Below are 15,393 nucleotides of genomic sequence, written 5' to 3'. Positions count from 1 at the left end.
AGCAATGGTCCCTCAACTAAAAATTCATGACCATTAGTCTCTTAACTCATCAAAATGTGCAGCTATAGTTCTATTCATCAACTCGGTCAGAATTTCGTCAAAATGATGTTGTAAGGACCATTGCCACAAATGAGTTAAAGTTGACGGATCATTACTCCAATTGGGTTAAAGTTAAGGAATCATATCTCCAATTGGGTTAAAGTAGAGGGATTATTGCTACAATTTTTCTCATTTCGTTTTCCATATTTTTCCCTTGATTTAGCCTCACATGCATGGCACGCAACTTATTTTGATGGAAGTTCTGACGAAGTTGACAAAAAAACGACTATAGCTGCACGTTTTGATTAGTTAAGAGACCAATGGTCACAAATTTTTAGTTGAGGGACCATTACTCTAGTTGAATTAGAATTGAGTGACCATTGCTACAGTTTCCTCTAAAATATATATAAGATTTCATTCCCTTCAACGTAAATATTTATCCATCACAAATCAAGATTATAGTCTACAAATTTCTTGATTAGGTATGACAAAGGCCCAATAAACTCACAACCTTAACAGTTGACACAAATCCTAAATTTTCAGCGCACTCACACATTTTTATCACCGAGTGTCGTTCGTGTAAATCAGGCAGCAGTTTTCAAAACAGTACATATTTGGTCAAGTCCGTTAATCTATTTTAACCCTTAATTTTCCACTCTCTAATGATATGTGAACAAGAGGGGAACAACCCCAAATGGTGAATTCATAACTAAATTTCAGAGTTACCTTTTGCAGGTTGCACACATGAGCAGCAGCAAAAGGGTTATAAAACATGCCGACCTTTTACAGCGTGCAATATACGCGGTGTGCGTCGTAATTCTCAAAACTTATGAAATTACAGATGCAGACGACCACGCACAAGGAGGTGTGAATTTACAGCATGACCTGAAAGCTAACTACGTGCAATATAAGACTAATGCTAAGAAGCAATGCACACCATATTTTCAAGAAACTGCTGGCCCCTTCATCCTGGTCTCATTTCATAACTATCCATAAACATTCATGATACAGCGAAACATAAAAAATCCACACAAGGTACTTTGATCCATAATTAAAGAAGACAACAGTCGGATGTCAGTATCTGACATGTTCCTTACAGATCCGGAATGATGCCTACTAGTACTCCACCGAACGCTTTGCAACTTCAGCCTGCATACGGGATTTAGAAATGTAAATGCACTCACTGTACTCCTAAGTACAAAATTCATGACACATTCATAGTACTTAACAGCCTTATAAAATGAGGCATAACCTTTCACATGAATATTTTAGAACTTGTGTTGAACATTTATGCCCCAGTTTGTTCTAAAATATTTTTGAACTTGTGTCGAACAAAATATCAATTTCATAATCTTATACTCTCAGATGCTTGATATCAATCATTATCCACTAGACCTATGATGATAGAAATATAACAGTAGATTCATTTGACACCATGAATCTTTAGGATTGAACTACCATGAAACTGAAGTTCACTCCATTTTTAACAGAAGAGGGCTCCACGGTAGCACAATATTAAAAATCTCAAAAAATGCTAGAAATAGGGTTGAGGTAAGTTTCGAATCTCAAAAGCATTCCCAACGCCTTTATTTAGTTGGACCAACACTCAGTAAGAGTTTTACCAAAGCAAGCGTTGAGAAGGAGAAGAATCAAAAAGCATTACCTCAAAACCACTCTTCAAATGGTCAAGTTCCTTATCAAGATCATTAATAGCCTGGTTGTATGCTTGCATTGGTGAAGACTGGCTGCTTGTGTGAATCTACCAAAACACCATTTACAGGTTCAGGTCACAACCACAACATTATATGAGCACTTCTACTTCTCTTTTCATGATTAGCAATTTTTTCCTTCCTCTTTTTTGTTGCGGAGGATAAGTAATCATAGAGAATTAAATTGGGAAAACTAACCCTGACAATAATTTTGTACTGAAGGGGGTGAGGAAGCTTGTAGCCGGCAAACAAAACATTCTCGTCCCTGTGTAGCTGCCTGAATGCCACAATTTTCATAAGGAAATTATTAAATAGGGTTTTGTTAAGTTTATATAAGTTATCTAAGAATGAGAAAAAGTTAAAAAATCAATAAAAACTTGAACTAAAGGAAAAGGCCTGCATACATGCGGAGGATGTTGCCGATCGTGTGGTCCTCTCTCTCAATTGTAAACGATGCTGCATTGATGATCTTTGTGTCCCTCTCGTATGACACCCTGCAAAGAGAAAAAAAAAATAAGGATTCAGACTTTATACTTCAAAAAGGAGCTGAAATTTTTTCCAGAGAGATTATGATTACTTTTTTGTCCCCTCAGGGACGACAAATCGTTCGTATCGGTCTGGAGCATTCATGGTAGTGTTTCCTTCTGTCTCTCACGGACTGAGGATCAGCTCTCTCTTTCGTGGGGCGCAACTTACTGAATACAAAACAAGGACAATGTTTACACAACTATTCCTGAGACTCTGAAATTTGAATGTGATAAAATATTAGAGCACAAATGATATACAGTTTGACTAACCACGGGCAGCTACTTATGGAATTGTACAATGAGATAGTTGTATATAGTATAAGCACATCAAGAGATTAAAGTACTCTCTATACCAAAGCAGGGGAAGCAAGTATATTTTGAGTACATATGTTAGTAGTGAATAAACATGCATAAAGTAATGGACTGTACAAACCAACATATCAAGAGAAAAAAAAAAATCAGATACTAGCAGTAACAAGAACCAGATATAGACAAACTGCTGCAGCCCAGATCAACAACTAGGGAAGAATGAATGTATACGCAAATCATTTTATTTTATTTAAAAAAAAAAAAAAAACTTGCAGTATTAACTTTGAACCAAAATTATAGGCAAAAAACTGATTGTACATAGTAGTATACGGTAACCAAAATAATCTGAATTGCTGAGACAGCTAACTTGATCTCACTACTGAATGCCGAGCATGAAAGCCTCTATCTTTATACTATATCAGAAAAATACAAAATGAGCACAACTCCAAATAAGCTACAACCAGAAACACAACCGTAATCTTATCATGGAACAATATCTTTAATATCCATAAAGTCTGGTTTGAGTTTGCTATCAAATTTAAAATAAAATAAAAACGAAACTTTTATGGAGTTGAATGAAAAAATTTCACTTTTGTTCTCTTGAATATGTTTTCTACCCGTTCATCTTTTCACTGCTTCATACAATAACAAATTCATCGTTTGTAAAATTACAAAGAGGGTATTTTCATATGCCCAAAGAACCCAATAAATTGAATCTCCTAGTAAAAAAATTTACCTTTATCCCTCTGCATTTCCCAATATTTTACTTGTAATCACAATCGGCACGAAAATAAAATAAAAACCCCTAAACCCTCCTTCAATGGCTCCTAACCCTAAACCCTAAAAACCCTAAGCCCAAAGCTTCAATCCCTCTTGGGAAGAACAGCCACCCACCCTCCACTAACAAAGGGAGGCTGATGTGCAGCAATGGCCCCGCCCTATATCCAACCCAGAAACCGGAGAATCAACCAAAACGAAGAAAACCCAAACAACAAAAATAAATAAAAAATTAAATTCCCCATTCCAATCGTAACAACAATCAGAGAGATCAAAAAATTCAGAAAAAATTATAATAAAAATAATAGTACTAGTAACGGAGAAAACGAGAGCTGAACCTGGACTCACGTAAAGGAGAGAAACAGAGCGTGAGAGCACTTACGATCTTGCTGTGCTGCGAGCGAGGACGAAGCTGTAAAGAGTGAGAGAGTGCGATATTCAGAGACGTTTGTCGGCTCGGGAGCCGTCGACTTATGAGTTTCTTTGGGCTTTCCAGTATTATTTACGTAAAGGCAAGTCCATCCTCAAAGCTGGTCCAAAATTCATTTAATCCACCTAAATAAATAGTAACTAACTTGATTGAATAGTAATTGGTTAAGTGTATTTTCATCCCTCAAAAATAAGCTGGCTCAAAATCTAGTCAATTCGTGTTAAGATATTATTTATTTTTTTATAAAATAATAAATAAAAATTTATTTTTAATTTCAGATAGAAATTTTAACCAATCTTGTCACGTCACATATCACTTTTCGAAAGTACAATTTTTGTAGAAGATGGTTAGGTATATATATATATATATATATATATATATATATATATATATATATAATCATTTAATTTTTTTTCTGTATTTTTAAACATTTTTTATAATTTTTTTTAAGTTAATTAATTTGAACCGTTAGATTTCAAAAAGGTTGAAATCCAATAGCCTAAAAGTGGACACGTGACCCACGGTGAGATTCTGACATTTTTTTTTTAAGTCTGAAACATGCGCCCATGCGCGTGTGTATTCCACATACCAACCGCAAAAAAAGAATCAGTTGTGGCTAACATCAGTATGACGTCAGATAGGCCAATTCCTCACTCAGCCCATTCTAGGCTGATCTATTTTGTGGGATGGAGTGGGTTTTTTGGGTGTCAGCCTATTTTTTTAGACTTTGGGCCAGCCTCCAAAGGAGGGTTGGACTTGCTCTAAAGGTTGCCCAAAACTTTTGTATTACGGACCTGGCCTTTTTGGTTGAAACCTTTTTATATTTTTTAATACAACTGTATATTTATATTATGGTAGGGTGAAATGATTTGGTATTGAACTCACTATTTATGAGATTTGACTTGGAATCTCTCACTTATAAGTAAAAGAAATACCACAATATTGCAGTACTAAGTGATGGTTTAACTTATAATTAAAATGTGGATTTGTGTTGGGGCTTATTGGATTGGGTTGATAGCAGTTGAACTTGTTTACCACTTAGTATCACGGTCTAGTGATATTTTTCTTCATTTGTGAATAAAATGTCTTAGGTTTGACTGTGATAGCCCGTTCCGAAAATTTTAAAACGTACGCGTGAAAAGACGATTTTGCCCCTAGTGTGATTTTTACGTTGTGTGGTTGTTTTGAGTTGGTGTGGCTGGTTGTAGACCACACACACACTCTCCCATATTTTCCCTCACCCTTTCCCCCTATCCATGCACCTGTCTCGTGCCATTTCCCTTCCCATTTCCTATCCCATTGTACGGACACATCCCAAAAACCCTTGAAATCTTCACAGATCGAAGAAACAAAGTACATATTCATGCTCGTGAGGTCCGTAGGAGTTCAACCATACCCATTTCAGGTAAGGATACCTTCGTTTTCACGTCGAACTCGGGATACCCGATTTTTGGCACTGTTCATGCACACGTAATTTCTTATGTTTTTGGGAATTTCAAGCTTGTAGGAAGCTTGGTGAGGTCCTTAGGAGGCTCGGGGTGGTTAGTTTGAAGGTTTTGGACTTCGGGATCGCGAGTTTCGAGGTTGGCCGGAGTTGGGGGTATTTTCCCGGCGAGATTTCGTGGATTTTAGCACTTGAAAGTGGTATGATTTTGTTCCTCTCGTTGTAAGCTTCAATTTGGTACCAATTTTGTGAAATTTGGTTGAAAAACGAAGAAGATAGGACGATTTAAAGATTTCCCGATTTTCCGGCGCCGTCGATTTAAAGATTTCCCGATTTTCCGATGCCGGCGACGGCGCCGGAGCCTCGCCGGAGAAGACGACGGAATATTCAGTCAGTTTGGACAGAATATTCCTAATGCCGTTGATGGATTCCGTTAAAGTTAACGGAATATTCCTGACGGCGTTAACTGACGCCGTCAGCGTGCTAGGCACGTGCCTGCGCGAGGCCGACGGGTGGGGGCGCGTGCGGCGGTGAAAAATTTTTCTAAAAATATGGGGATGTTCCTGAAGTTGAGTAGATCACGTTGGTGTATTTATACACCCCATTTGAGCATTGTATGAGAAGTTATTTCATAAGGTTGGTTATGTGCTTTAAAATTACGTTTTTATAGTTGTTTCGCATATAGGTGATACCTATCCCGAGGACGAGCGTGGTCACTCGAGGCAGGGGGGTTACAACCCTTCCACATACCAGTGAGTGGGCTTTTGGTTTTCCGTATATACCTATATACTTATACTTTTCCCAGAAAGTTAAATGAAACGTTTATTCGTTTATATGCCATGCATTATATTGCCGTTTGTTTATGCATTGTTAGTTGCATATATATATATATATATATATGTGTGTGTGTGTGTGTGTGTGTGTGTATTGGTGCTGTGGACGCACAGGTAAGTGCCAGGTGAGTTATGATTTATGTTTACATTCAGTAGTGATTTGAGATGCATAGAGAGCTCATAACCTGCACCCCCGGTGTCAGTGCTCCCGCCCAGAGTTGGGCACAATCCTTCACGTGATGTTCACCTCCCACACCACACGCTCATCTTGGATCCAAGTTAGGTGCACAGTCTTGTTGTACAGACCACTTTAGGTGGTTCCGACTCGTAGGTGACCCGCGATTATTCGCCCAGCCTTCACGTGATCGTAGCACTTGAGCGTATATATATATATGTGTATATATATATATATATATGTATATATATTACACCCAGGCTTGTCGTACAGACCACTTTAGGTGGTTCCGACTTGTGTGCAGGTCTAGTTAGTGAGATGGAGATTTGAGCTCTAGATTCAGCCGTACAGGTCACGTTAGGTGACTCCGACTGACAGATTATATGATAGTGATGCGATATTACCGGAGCACTTGCATTTTACTTTGAGTTTTGGCATAGCATATTCCTGAGCATGATTTATATATATATATATATATATATATATATATATGTATGTTATATTTTCTGGGAAGTATACAGGTTTTACAGCGAGGGGTTAGAACTTATTTATTAAATGGTTTTCGAAGAGCTTTGTTTTTACCCACTCACGCTTTTGTTTTGCGCCCCTCCAGGTTCTAGTTGGATAGCACGTTTGGTGGCTTCCCTGAGGATTTCCCCGACATATCTGACAGACCACCACCAGTGTAGGACCACCTTCGGGTGTGCTTTTGTTGTGTCGTTTTCTTCTAGACTGCATTAGGCTTTCTTGCTCTGAACCTAGCGTTCACACCTACGCTTACACTTGTTCGTTATTACCTTGTGTAAAACTAGTTTTTATTTATTCGTACTATATATATTATTATTTTATTAGCTTCCGCACTGTGCACATGGTTACGTCACTTCCACGTGACGGCCAGCATGCCCTGATCTCGATCAGGGTGTGTCATTGAATCTGGTAGATAACAAGTTTGATACCAATGTATTCCTCTCAACCCTTAGTGTGAATAATATTGTTGTATCAACAAAACAAAAGGTTAAGATTGGTTGCCACTTAGTTAGGGATAGACATGGCAATTTCTTACATGACACATAAACAACATGAAAATAATGGGTTTTGAGTTAACACGATAACTAATCGGGTCGTTATCGGGTCATGCGATAAGAACACGTTACTAATGGGTCCTTAATAGGTTTGCACGAAGGTGACACTCGGGTAACCCATTTCAACACGACAAGAAAAATGTTATTTTGATGATTTTAATTTTTTAACTACTAAAAAAACTTATTATAAAATACAATAGCCATAGTGTATATGTATATATTGTATATTAAAATTATTATATTATTATTCTATACAAATTTAAAAAAATTATGTTATTTATTTATTTTTATAGTATATACTATAGGCAAAAGAGCGAGATTAAAAAAAATATAAAACACATTAAAAATAAAAATATCAAGTAATTTAAAAAAAAACCATACACATTAAAAAATTATAATAATTAATTTACAAGTGCGAAAAATGTGAAAAAAATATGCAAAGGCTCGTGATCGCTTCTTCTACGCTTTGAGTATGGGTACATCATCGTTTAAAATTTTAAAACCATACAAACCCTCATAAATATTATTTTTAAGGGCGTTCAAAATAAATAAAATTCATAATCATTAACGTACAAGTCTGAAAAATGTGAAAGCATTTATAAACATACAAGATTTCCTAACTTTGAAATGCAACTCCCTTCATTTCCCATGTCCATGAACATTTGGTATTTTATAGTAATGTACTAATGTTTTTTCATTAGGCTCTTATTTTGGAGTATGTAATACTTAAAAGACAAACATTTTTTTTATGCTTCGAAGTAATATTTATGTGACAATGCGGTGTGCATATACTAATTTAGTACTATGTTTTCAATTTTTTTGGGTCAAATTATGTTTTTCATTTTCATTAATTATTAATTTAAAATATATTTTCTTTAATGGGTAATGAGTCGGGTCTTATTACCTGATAATATTAACGGGTCAATTTTGGGTCAGGTCATATTGCCCGTTTACTTTAACGGATGTTGCACAACACGACCCAATAAGATATCGAGTATGTCACGAAAACAACACGAACATGAAAAACATGACATGAATAACAGGTCTAGTTAAAGATGGCAACAGTTTGGTTTGGGGACAGAAATGACATATTCATCCCCATAACCATGACAATTTACCATATCCGTAGTTGCAAATTAATCATTGGTGATTATCCATAACCATACTCACCGAGTAATAGATTTTCCATCAGTTAACGATTATATCTATCTTCATCAATGAAAAAATATTATTAGTTTACGCATTATAATTTAAGTGTTCTTGATAAGCCAAATATGATAGCAAATTAAGGCAAATTGGTCCCATGAAAAAAGGAAGGAGGTGACGAAAGCAAATAAAACAATCACTATGGGAGAAAGACTAAATAAATTATCAAATAATTCCAATACTTGTGAATATACATATACGCTATATTATATATATTATTAGGAGATGATTCGGGGATGGATAACGATCGGAAACCCCTATAACCATATCTGAAACCATAACCGAATCAATATTCATGGTTTTTCCCCGTAACTGAAAAATAACCGAATTTCATACCCAAATCCGTCCCATTTGGACAGTTACTCATGTTTAACGAATTGAATTGCCATCCCCTATGGTGTAGTGAATTCCTCCTCACTTAAAATTGTGAGGTCCTAAATTTGATTATGTGAAAGAAGAGTTCAATATCAATTTATTATGGATGACCTGCTGCCATGAGGCCTAACATGAATTCTCAAGCCCGTGGTGTATATATCGTTGTATTAGGTAAAAAATGAAGTTAAATCAAGTGTTATGTCCCCAAACTGTATTGTTATTTTTTAAGTTGTGTGAAAGCCAAGTTGGAGGGTAGAGTCAACCACGATGTGATGACTTAGTGGTTAAAGACGAATTTCAGACCTCTATTTCACATAGCATGTCTTGGTGAATCACATGATAATGGCTAACGGGAGGCTGAAATGTTTTTGTAAGTCTTCTCAGCCCCTAAAAAAGTGGACCCTTTTTTAAAATTAAATAAAAAAGTTAGGAGGATAGAGTCTGGAGGGATGGAAGAGGATGTTGAGTCACTTGACATGGTTTGATCCTTGTTGATTCAATTATTTACTTTTAAATTCTCCACCCTTTAGTGTAGATAAGATCATTTTTTAAAAACAAAAATTTATTTACTTTTAATTAATGAGTGCTAAGTATAGCTTTATTCATTCTTTTAAATTATAGATTATTTTCAAAATTTTCTCCCCTTAGACAAAATTACAAATTTCCTTGCATTGGACATGCTCAAGATGTATCAAACTAATTCTTGCACTAGACCCCCATCATGTATTCAGCTAATTACTTTGTTTTGCTTTCAAGTTTGTTTTTTGTCAATTGTTCAGCCATTAACAAGCTGTTGAGGTTCGAGTTGAGCATTCCCCACCCGTTCGCTTAATACGAAACGATCGATCTGAGGACAGGCCTACTATGGTCCAACGCATTAGTTAGTTTAGGTCACAAACATTATAATTTAACTCACAAGTCTGACTTTAGACATTTCTAAATTGAGGGACTTGTACGGATCCAATTTTCTGTCTCTTCCCCAATCATTTTGGAGCTTCTTAAACACAATCTTCATGCCATGTTTTGACGGCCACGGTCACAAAGGGTCACAAATTAACGTATCATAACATAGGCGGACAAAGAGAAGGGGTGGATAATTCATGAATCCAAGGTGTAGTATTGATAGAAACTCTCCGACCTGTATTTGCCTGCCCGACTTCTAATTCGGGTTATGAATTTAAACCATGTATGCTTACCTTATAAAACAGTTGATCCAAAGTGAGTGTTAGATTTGAGTAGGTTGGGTTGCCACCAAATGCAAATAGTGTGTAGGTTTTCAGTTCAATTACATGAACGTAGTATTTACATTCCTTTTATTGACTATTCAGTACTTGCACACAACAAAAAGGCAAAGCAAGAAATACAAGAAACCGACGTCCTAAGAAAAATTATACGAGTTAGATTATTTCCAGTCTCCAAAAATTTTGAATATTATCCCAAGATAACTAAGAATAGCTCATGATTCAGTTGGAAAATTTACATTTTAGCTCCCCCGAAAAGCACCCCCATAACTTTATCTACAAAATACGCATTTTCGAAAAGGAAATGGATCTAGATACAAGGATCTCCGAATCCCTTCCACGAGAAACAGATGGAAGCAAAAAGGATAAGAATGGGAAAACTCAGAGCACTTGGGAGCTTAGAACTTAAAGTGATTGAGTGTTTAACAATGATAATACCATCATATAAAAATAGGGTCTTACGTTAGAGACTGTACACCTTTTTTCTGTAGGAAGCGCACGACTTTCATGAATCAGATCTGTCAACCTCTGCTGGCAAGTTTAGATCAAAACCACCTCCAAGACCCTCCTTCCTAGCACGCTTCCGAGAAGAGCATCCACTCTCATCTGAACTTCCAAAACCTGAAGGTTGTTCCAGTTCTGTCGATCCTCCTGCATAGAAGTGTATTAGTAAAATCTTAGACATGTTAGCCTGAGTTTTCTATTTTGCGTCCACCATGTTTCTATACAAGAGAAGATATTATGAAATTCTTCTTTAAACTGAACATGAAAGGAAAGCAAAGAAATGTCGATGGTTTGCAACACCAACAAATTTCTTTTAAGAACTACCAAGAACAAATAATATAACTACATTACATTGCTTTTGTTCATCGGAAAAATTAGTCATATGACTGCTGCAGACCAGGGTTTTATAAGTACAGTCTATCCAATGGAAAATACAAAATCACAATGCCAAGAAGATACGATGCGTTGCTAGTTGGAAGAGCTACTAGACTGGTAAAACGACATAGGAAATCTGTGATAACCACTAGACATAATCTATACAACTACAAGAAAGGTGAAAGAAGCTGACCACAGAAGAAGCAAAAAAGCCTTCAATTTTCGATATCAACTTCAGGTTAAAACATTACCTAAGCAGCAAAAAAACTGATCATAAGCTAACAAATAACCATTGAAAATAAGGGAAGACTATATATTTAAGCTATAGCTAGACATACCAAGAACACTATCGGCAGATGAAGATACATGCTTAAGTTGTACTGTAAAAACATAAGTAAGAAGAGGCATAGTCAAATATATAACCTAACATTTTTAATGATCATAATATCTATAACAAAATTTCAGCATGCAATCTGGCTCCCGAGTATACCACAATAACGATACATAAAAAGTTGATAGGTTCAACTACACTCAATAATGCTTAGATGTTTGAATACCATACTTTTGATTCTTTTTTGTTAATTAGGACATCAAGGGAGGCAGAAGGATTCATGGAATCGACTTTACCGCTTGTGCCGCAATGCAACACCGGACCTTTATCAGCATTATTGACCCAACTAATGGGAAGGTCTGATGCCTTCTCAATGCCCTTTGACTTGTAAGGAGCTATGTTGTGGATACCAAGTTGTAGAGAGCCCAATAAATCAGTCTCAATACAGTCATACCTGCATTCAGTTTAAAAAACATGTGTAGATGAGCATCACATATATACACAAATACATTCATAACTACATTTTCTAGAGAGTTGTATCGAGATATTTTCAGGCACTCACATTTTCTGACATAGGGTATCTGTAACTGCCGAGAGATTGATCACTTGCATCCTTATATCCATAACTTCATTCTCACTATACTGATCAAAAGGCGACTCCAAACACTTGGATAATTTCTCAACATTTTCCTCAAGTTGCTGCTGCTGGTCCTCAAACAAATTTTGTTTTATTTCCCTTTCCTCCGTTGTCATCTCATCCTTAAACAGCTCTTCTCCAAACATATAAAAAGCAAATGGGTACGAATATGAAAGAACCCTCCTTGATCTGAAAAGTCTGGAGAGTCCATTGTTTACCCAACTAAAATCTCTGAGATTCGAGTCCTTCTCCTCTGAAATTGACACCTTCTTTTGTATACTCTCCTCCAAGTTACTTTCAAGCTTAAAGGAATCAGTATGAGCTTTGTAACGGTTATGATAGTGCATATACCGGTAAAGATCCCGCTTTGCCCTCTCAGCATTTTGTTCTTTGTCTTCTTTGTACCGACCACAGCTATGACCTGCAATACTTGACCACGTATGGTTTCGACCAGTCGCTCCACCACATAGCCAACTGGCATCCAGAGTAAAGAAAGTACAAATCAGTTTCATACCTCCAAAAGCAGTCAAAAGATATCAAAACTATAATGCAAATCTTTGCTCATTTTTAAGTTTGTCAAGCCTGTAATGGCAAGGGCATGCATCAAGTTACAAAGAACGTTAAAAGTACAAGAAAAAAACAATAATACAAGTACATCAATCGAAGGGAGCAAGAGGAAGGGGAAAAAAAGAAGAAAGAACCCTCACCAAAATGCTTGTCCACAGATACAGCTCACAAGGTTGCAGCCACCATTCTTCTCCACGGGTTTGTGACATTTGGGACAAGGTTTTGTATGAACTGTGATCCAATTAACTGTCTCTGATTCATCTCGGCACTTCTTGGCCCAAAGCTCCCACATTAAACATGAACAAGGTGAATGAGCTTGTGACAAACAACTGAAACAAAATTGTAGACCACATGAACATTCTATCTCACAAAACTGATCATCCTCCACGCGTATTGCATTCCCACAATGAGGAGTGCTTGGGCACCACTTAACCCTTTTATTGTCCTCAATATATGACTCAAGAAGAAAACGGTCAAATTTTTCAGCAAGCTGGGGATGCTTCTTACTGACTAGATTTCTGACAACGGCTTCATCACAAATGGCATTGCATTTGTGAGCCATGCACCTAATGCGCTTACTTTGACCCTCATTTATCTTTACGACGAAATGCTCTGTCCAACCTAAATAAGATAGAGAATGTTAAATTTATGACAGTTGCTACATGATAGAAAAACAAAGCACATGGAATAAGAGACCTAAGTATGCACATATTACTACATATATATACACAAGTACAGGATGAAGAATAAATCCAAAAATACCATTCGATGAACTGCATACTAATAATCGTACAAAACCACAAAAGAATAAACACGGTAACATTCAAAAATGCAAAAGACGGGTAGAATACTTACAAGTGTTGCAAAAGCAATGTCCACAATCCATTTTTGTCGTCTCATTACTAGGTACATCTTCTATACAAATAGCACACATTACTGGTGAATTGGGAGGTGATGGATCAAGATCGTGATGCTCAACGACAGTTACACCTGCTTCAGCAAACAACCAAGATTTTCCCTTCTCTACATACACTGCAAAAAGCTTATCAACATCCCAGCGATGATGAATAAGTAAAGTCCTGGCATGGTGCTCCCTAAGGAATAGCATTTCCATCACCCTGCGCAAATCCTCCTTCTGCATAAACACAACGCCATTGAAACGTTATCTTAAACCGTAACACATATTAGCGAGGATTTATAGCAAAACAGTGAAGACTATTCTTTCCCTACCTGTGCAGTCAAAAGAGATTCTTTGGTAATCACCTGCAACAGTACAGAAACACCGTCAAACTCCCAAATAAGTACAGAACGACAGAGCCAAAACTTATTTGACAGAAATACCCAAAAGCAATAATCATATGAAATGTCGAAAAAAATGCGAAAGTTATTAAGAGAGTGAAAAGCAACCCAAATTCCAATACACCAAAAAGTTAGGTCTTTCGAATTGAAACAAACAACATATATATGCACGCGCACAAACAAAACAAGCAAAATATACACAGATTTTATTAATACCATGAAAACCCATAAAAAATTACGGTAAATAAATAAATAAATAATTGAAATTCAACTCCTATTGATTGCTGGAAAGAGCTGAAACCCCCAGAAAACAATCAGAAAACCTTAGTAGTGGCGCCCTTGGGGGGAATCCACTGAAGATCACAGTCTTCATTCTCGATGACGTCGAGAGAGTCCTGATCGGAGTAATAGTACTCCTCGTCGTTGCCCAAGCAATCCTCCATGGATTATTTATATCCCCCAAACAAAAAAAATCGAAACTTTAACAAAAAAATTCAGAAAAAATGATTTTTTTTTTTTTTATTGCAATCGAAACGAACAGGCAGTACGCGCATGCAAGGAATTCACGTAGGGACGAATTGGGGGTTTCTTCCCAAGAGAGAAGATAGATTGAATTTTGGGATTGAATTTGGAAGACGAGGGTTTGGTGAGGGGGATGGAGGAGCTGGACGGCGTCGTTTGAGCTGTTAAGGGAAGTGGAGAGATGGATCTAGTTCAAGTGGTGGATTTTGGGTGCGAGTCTGGAGAGGTTGGGCTGGGAAGAAACTCAACTGGAAAGTCTGAATGCGAGGGAGTTTTAGGGAAAAACAATTTTGGGACGGAGGAGGCCTCTTCGGTTTATGCTTCTCTCTCACTCTCCCTCTGCTCAGAGATTTTATTTTATTTTATTTTACTATCGATATTATTTACACTAGAAAAATAGTTAATTTCACAATGAACTAATAATAGTGTGGTTTAAATTTTCTTTGACGAGAATCAAACTTAAAACTTCTCATTTACAAGTAAAAAAAAATATCATCAGATCATGATCTACTAAGTAGTCTCATTTCCAAGAGTTTGGTCACAAATAAAAAAAAGTACTTAGAAATGTTAGCAAACAACTAATTTAATGGATTTTGTTTTATTTTTATCCTTTACCATATTTTACGAATAATTTTTTATTTTACACGATGATATTGAGAGTAAAATTGAGCTAAACCGTGTAGTGAGATTGAAAGAGTTTGATATCAATCGCGAAGAGTCATTTTGTATTGGAATCAGTGAAAAAAAATAATGAAAAAAGTATGCATAATAGTTATTCTGAGAGTGTACAACAATTTCTTTTAGTGGTATTAATTTGTCCCAACACCGTTACCAAAAATACTAATCCGCTTTATTCAAAAAAAAAAAATAATAATAATAAATTCATCACCACTTACTACCATCTTACTAGCTATTAGAATTCGTAAACATCAATACACTATGTTCGTCAGGTAATTTATAATCACACAAAAAAAGTTGATGATATTTATGGCCTTATGCTTACAAGGAAAA

The 15,393-nt window shown here is 36.4% G+C and overlaps 2 protein-coding genes across 17 annotated transcripts; both read right to left on the bottom strand.

Annotated features, from left to right (window-relative positions):
* Window positions 1–980: 980 nt before the first annotated feature.
* On the bottom strand, window positions 981–3,882 carry LOC137729095 (DNA-directed RNA polymerases II, IV and V subunit 11). 4 transcript variants are annotated; one of them, XM_068467922.2, is made up of 6 exons: window positions 3,744–3,882; window positions 2,326–2,443; window positions 2,153–2,242; window positions 1,947–2,025; window positions 1,703–1,798; window positions 981–1,188 (listed from the first exon to the last, which is right to left on the bottom strand). In XM_068467922.2, the coding sequence occupies exons 2-6, from the start codon at window positions 2,376–2,378 to the stop codon at window positions 1,156–1,158; spliced, it is 351 nt and encodes a 116-aa protein (XP_068324023.2). In that variant the 5' UTR covers window positions 2,379–2,443; window positions 3,744–3,882; the 3' UTR covers window positions 981–1,155. The 4 variants fall into 4 exon arrangements, with proteins under 4 accessions (XP_068324023.2, XP_088533187.1, XP_068324025.2 ...); XM_088677061.1 differs by having other exon boundaries at window positions 2,326–2,489; window positions 3,744–3,874; XM_068467924.2 differs by having other exon boundaries at window positions 3,710–3,847.
* A 6,403-nt stretch (window positions 3,883–10,285) lies between these two features.
* On the bottom strand, window positions 10,286–14,741 carry LOC137729300 (putative E3 ubiquitin-protein ligase ARI1). Of its 13 annotated transcripts, XM_088677944.1 has the most exons (9): window positions 14,184–14,741; window positions 13,792–13,824; window positions 13,417–13,696; window positions 12,702–13,182; window positions 11,920–12,468; window positions 11,654–11,811; window positions 11,365–11,406; window positions 11,220–11,277; window positions 10,286–10,798 (listed from the first exon to the last, which is right to left on the bottom strand). In XM_088677944.1, exons 1-8 carry the CDS (start codon window positions 14,301–14,303, stop codon window positions 11,261–11,263), a joined length of 1,680 nt encoding a protein of 559 aa, XP_088534070.1. In that variant the 5' UTR covers window positions 14,304–14,741; the 3' UTR covers window positions 10,286–10,798; window positions 11,220–11,260. The 13 variants fall into 13 exon arrangements, with proteins under 13 accessions (XP_088534070.1, XP_088534071.1, XP_068324297.1 ...); XM_088677945.1 differs by lacking the exon at window positions 11,365–11,406 and having other exon boundaries at window positions 14,184–14,725; XM_068468196.2 differs by lacking the exon at window positions 11,220–11,277 and having other exon boundaries at window positions 14,184–14,712.
* Between the last annotated feature and the right edge of the window lie 652 nt (window positions 14,742–15,393).

The sequence above is a fragment of the Pyrus communis genome, chromosome 10, assembly GCF_041283825.1.
Source record: "Pyrus communis isolate YQ-2024b chromosome 10, ASM4128382v1, whole genome shotgun sequence".
Lineage (NCBI taxonomy): Eukaryota > Viridiplantae > Streptophyta > Magnoliopsida > Rosales > Rosaceae > Pyrus > Pyrus communis.
The sequence above is the reverse complement of the archived record's forward strand: the minus strand, read 5'-3'. Positions and strand labels throughout refer to the sequence as shown.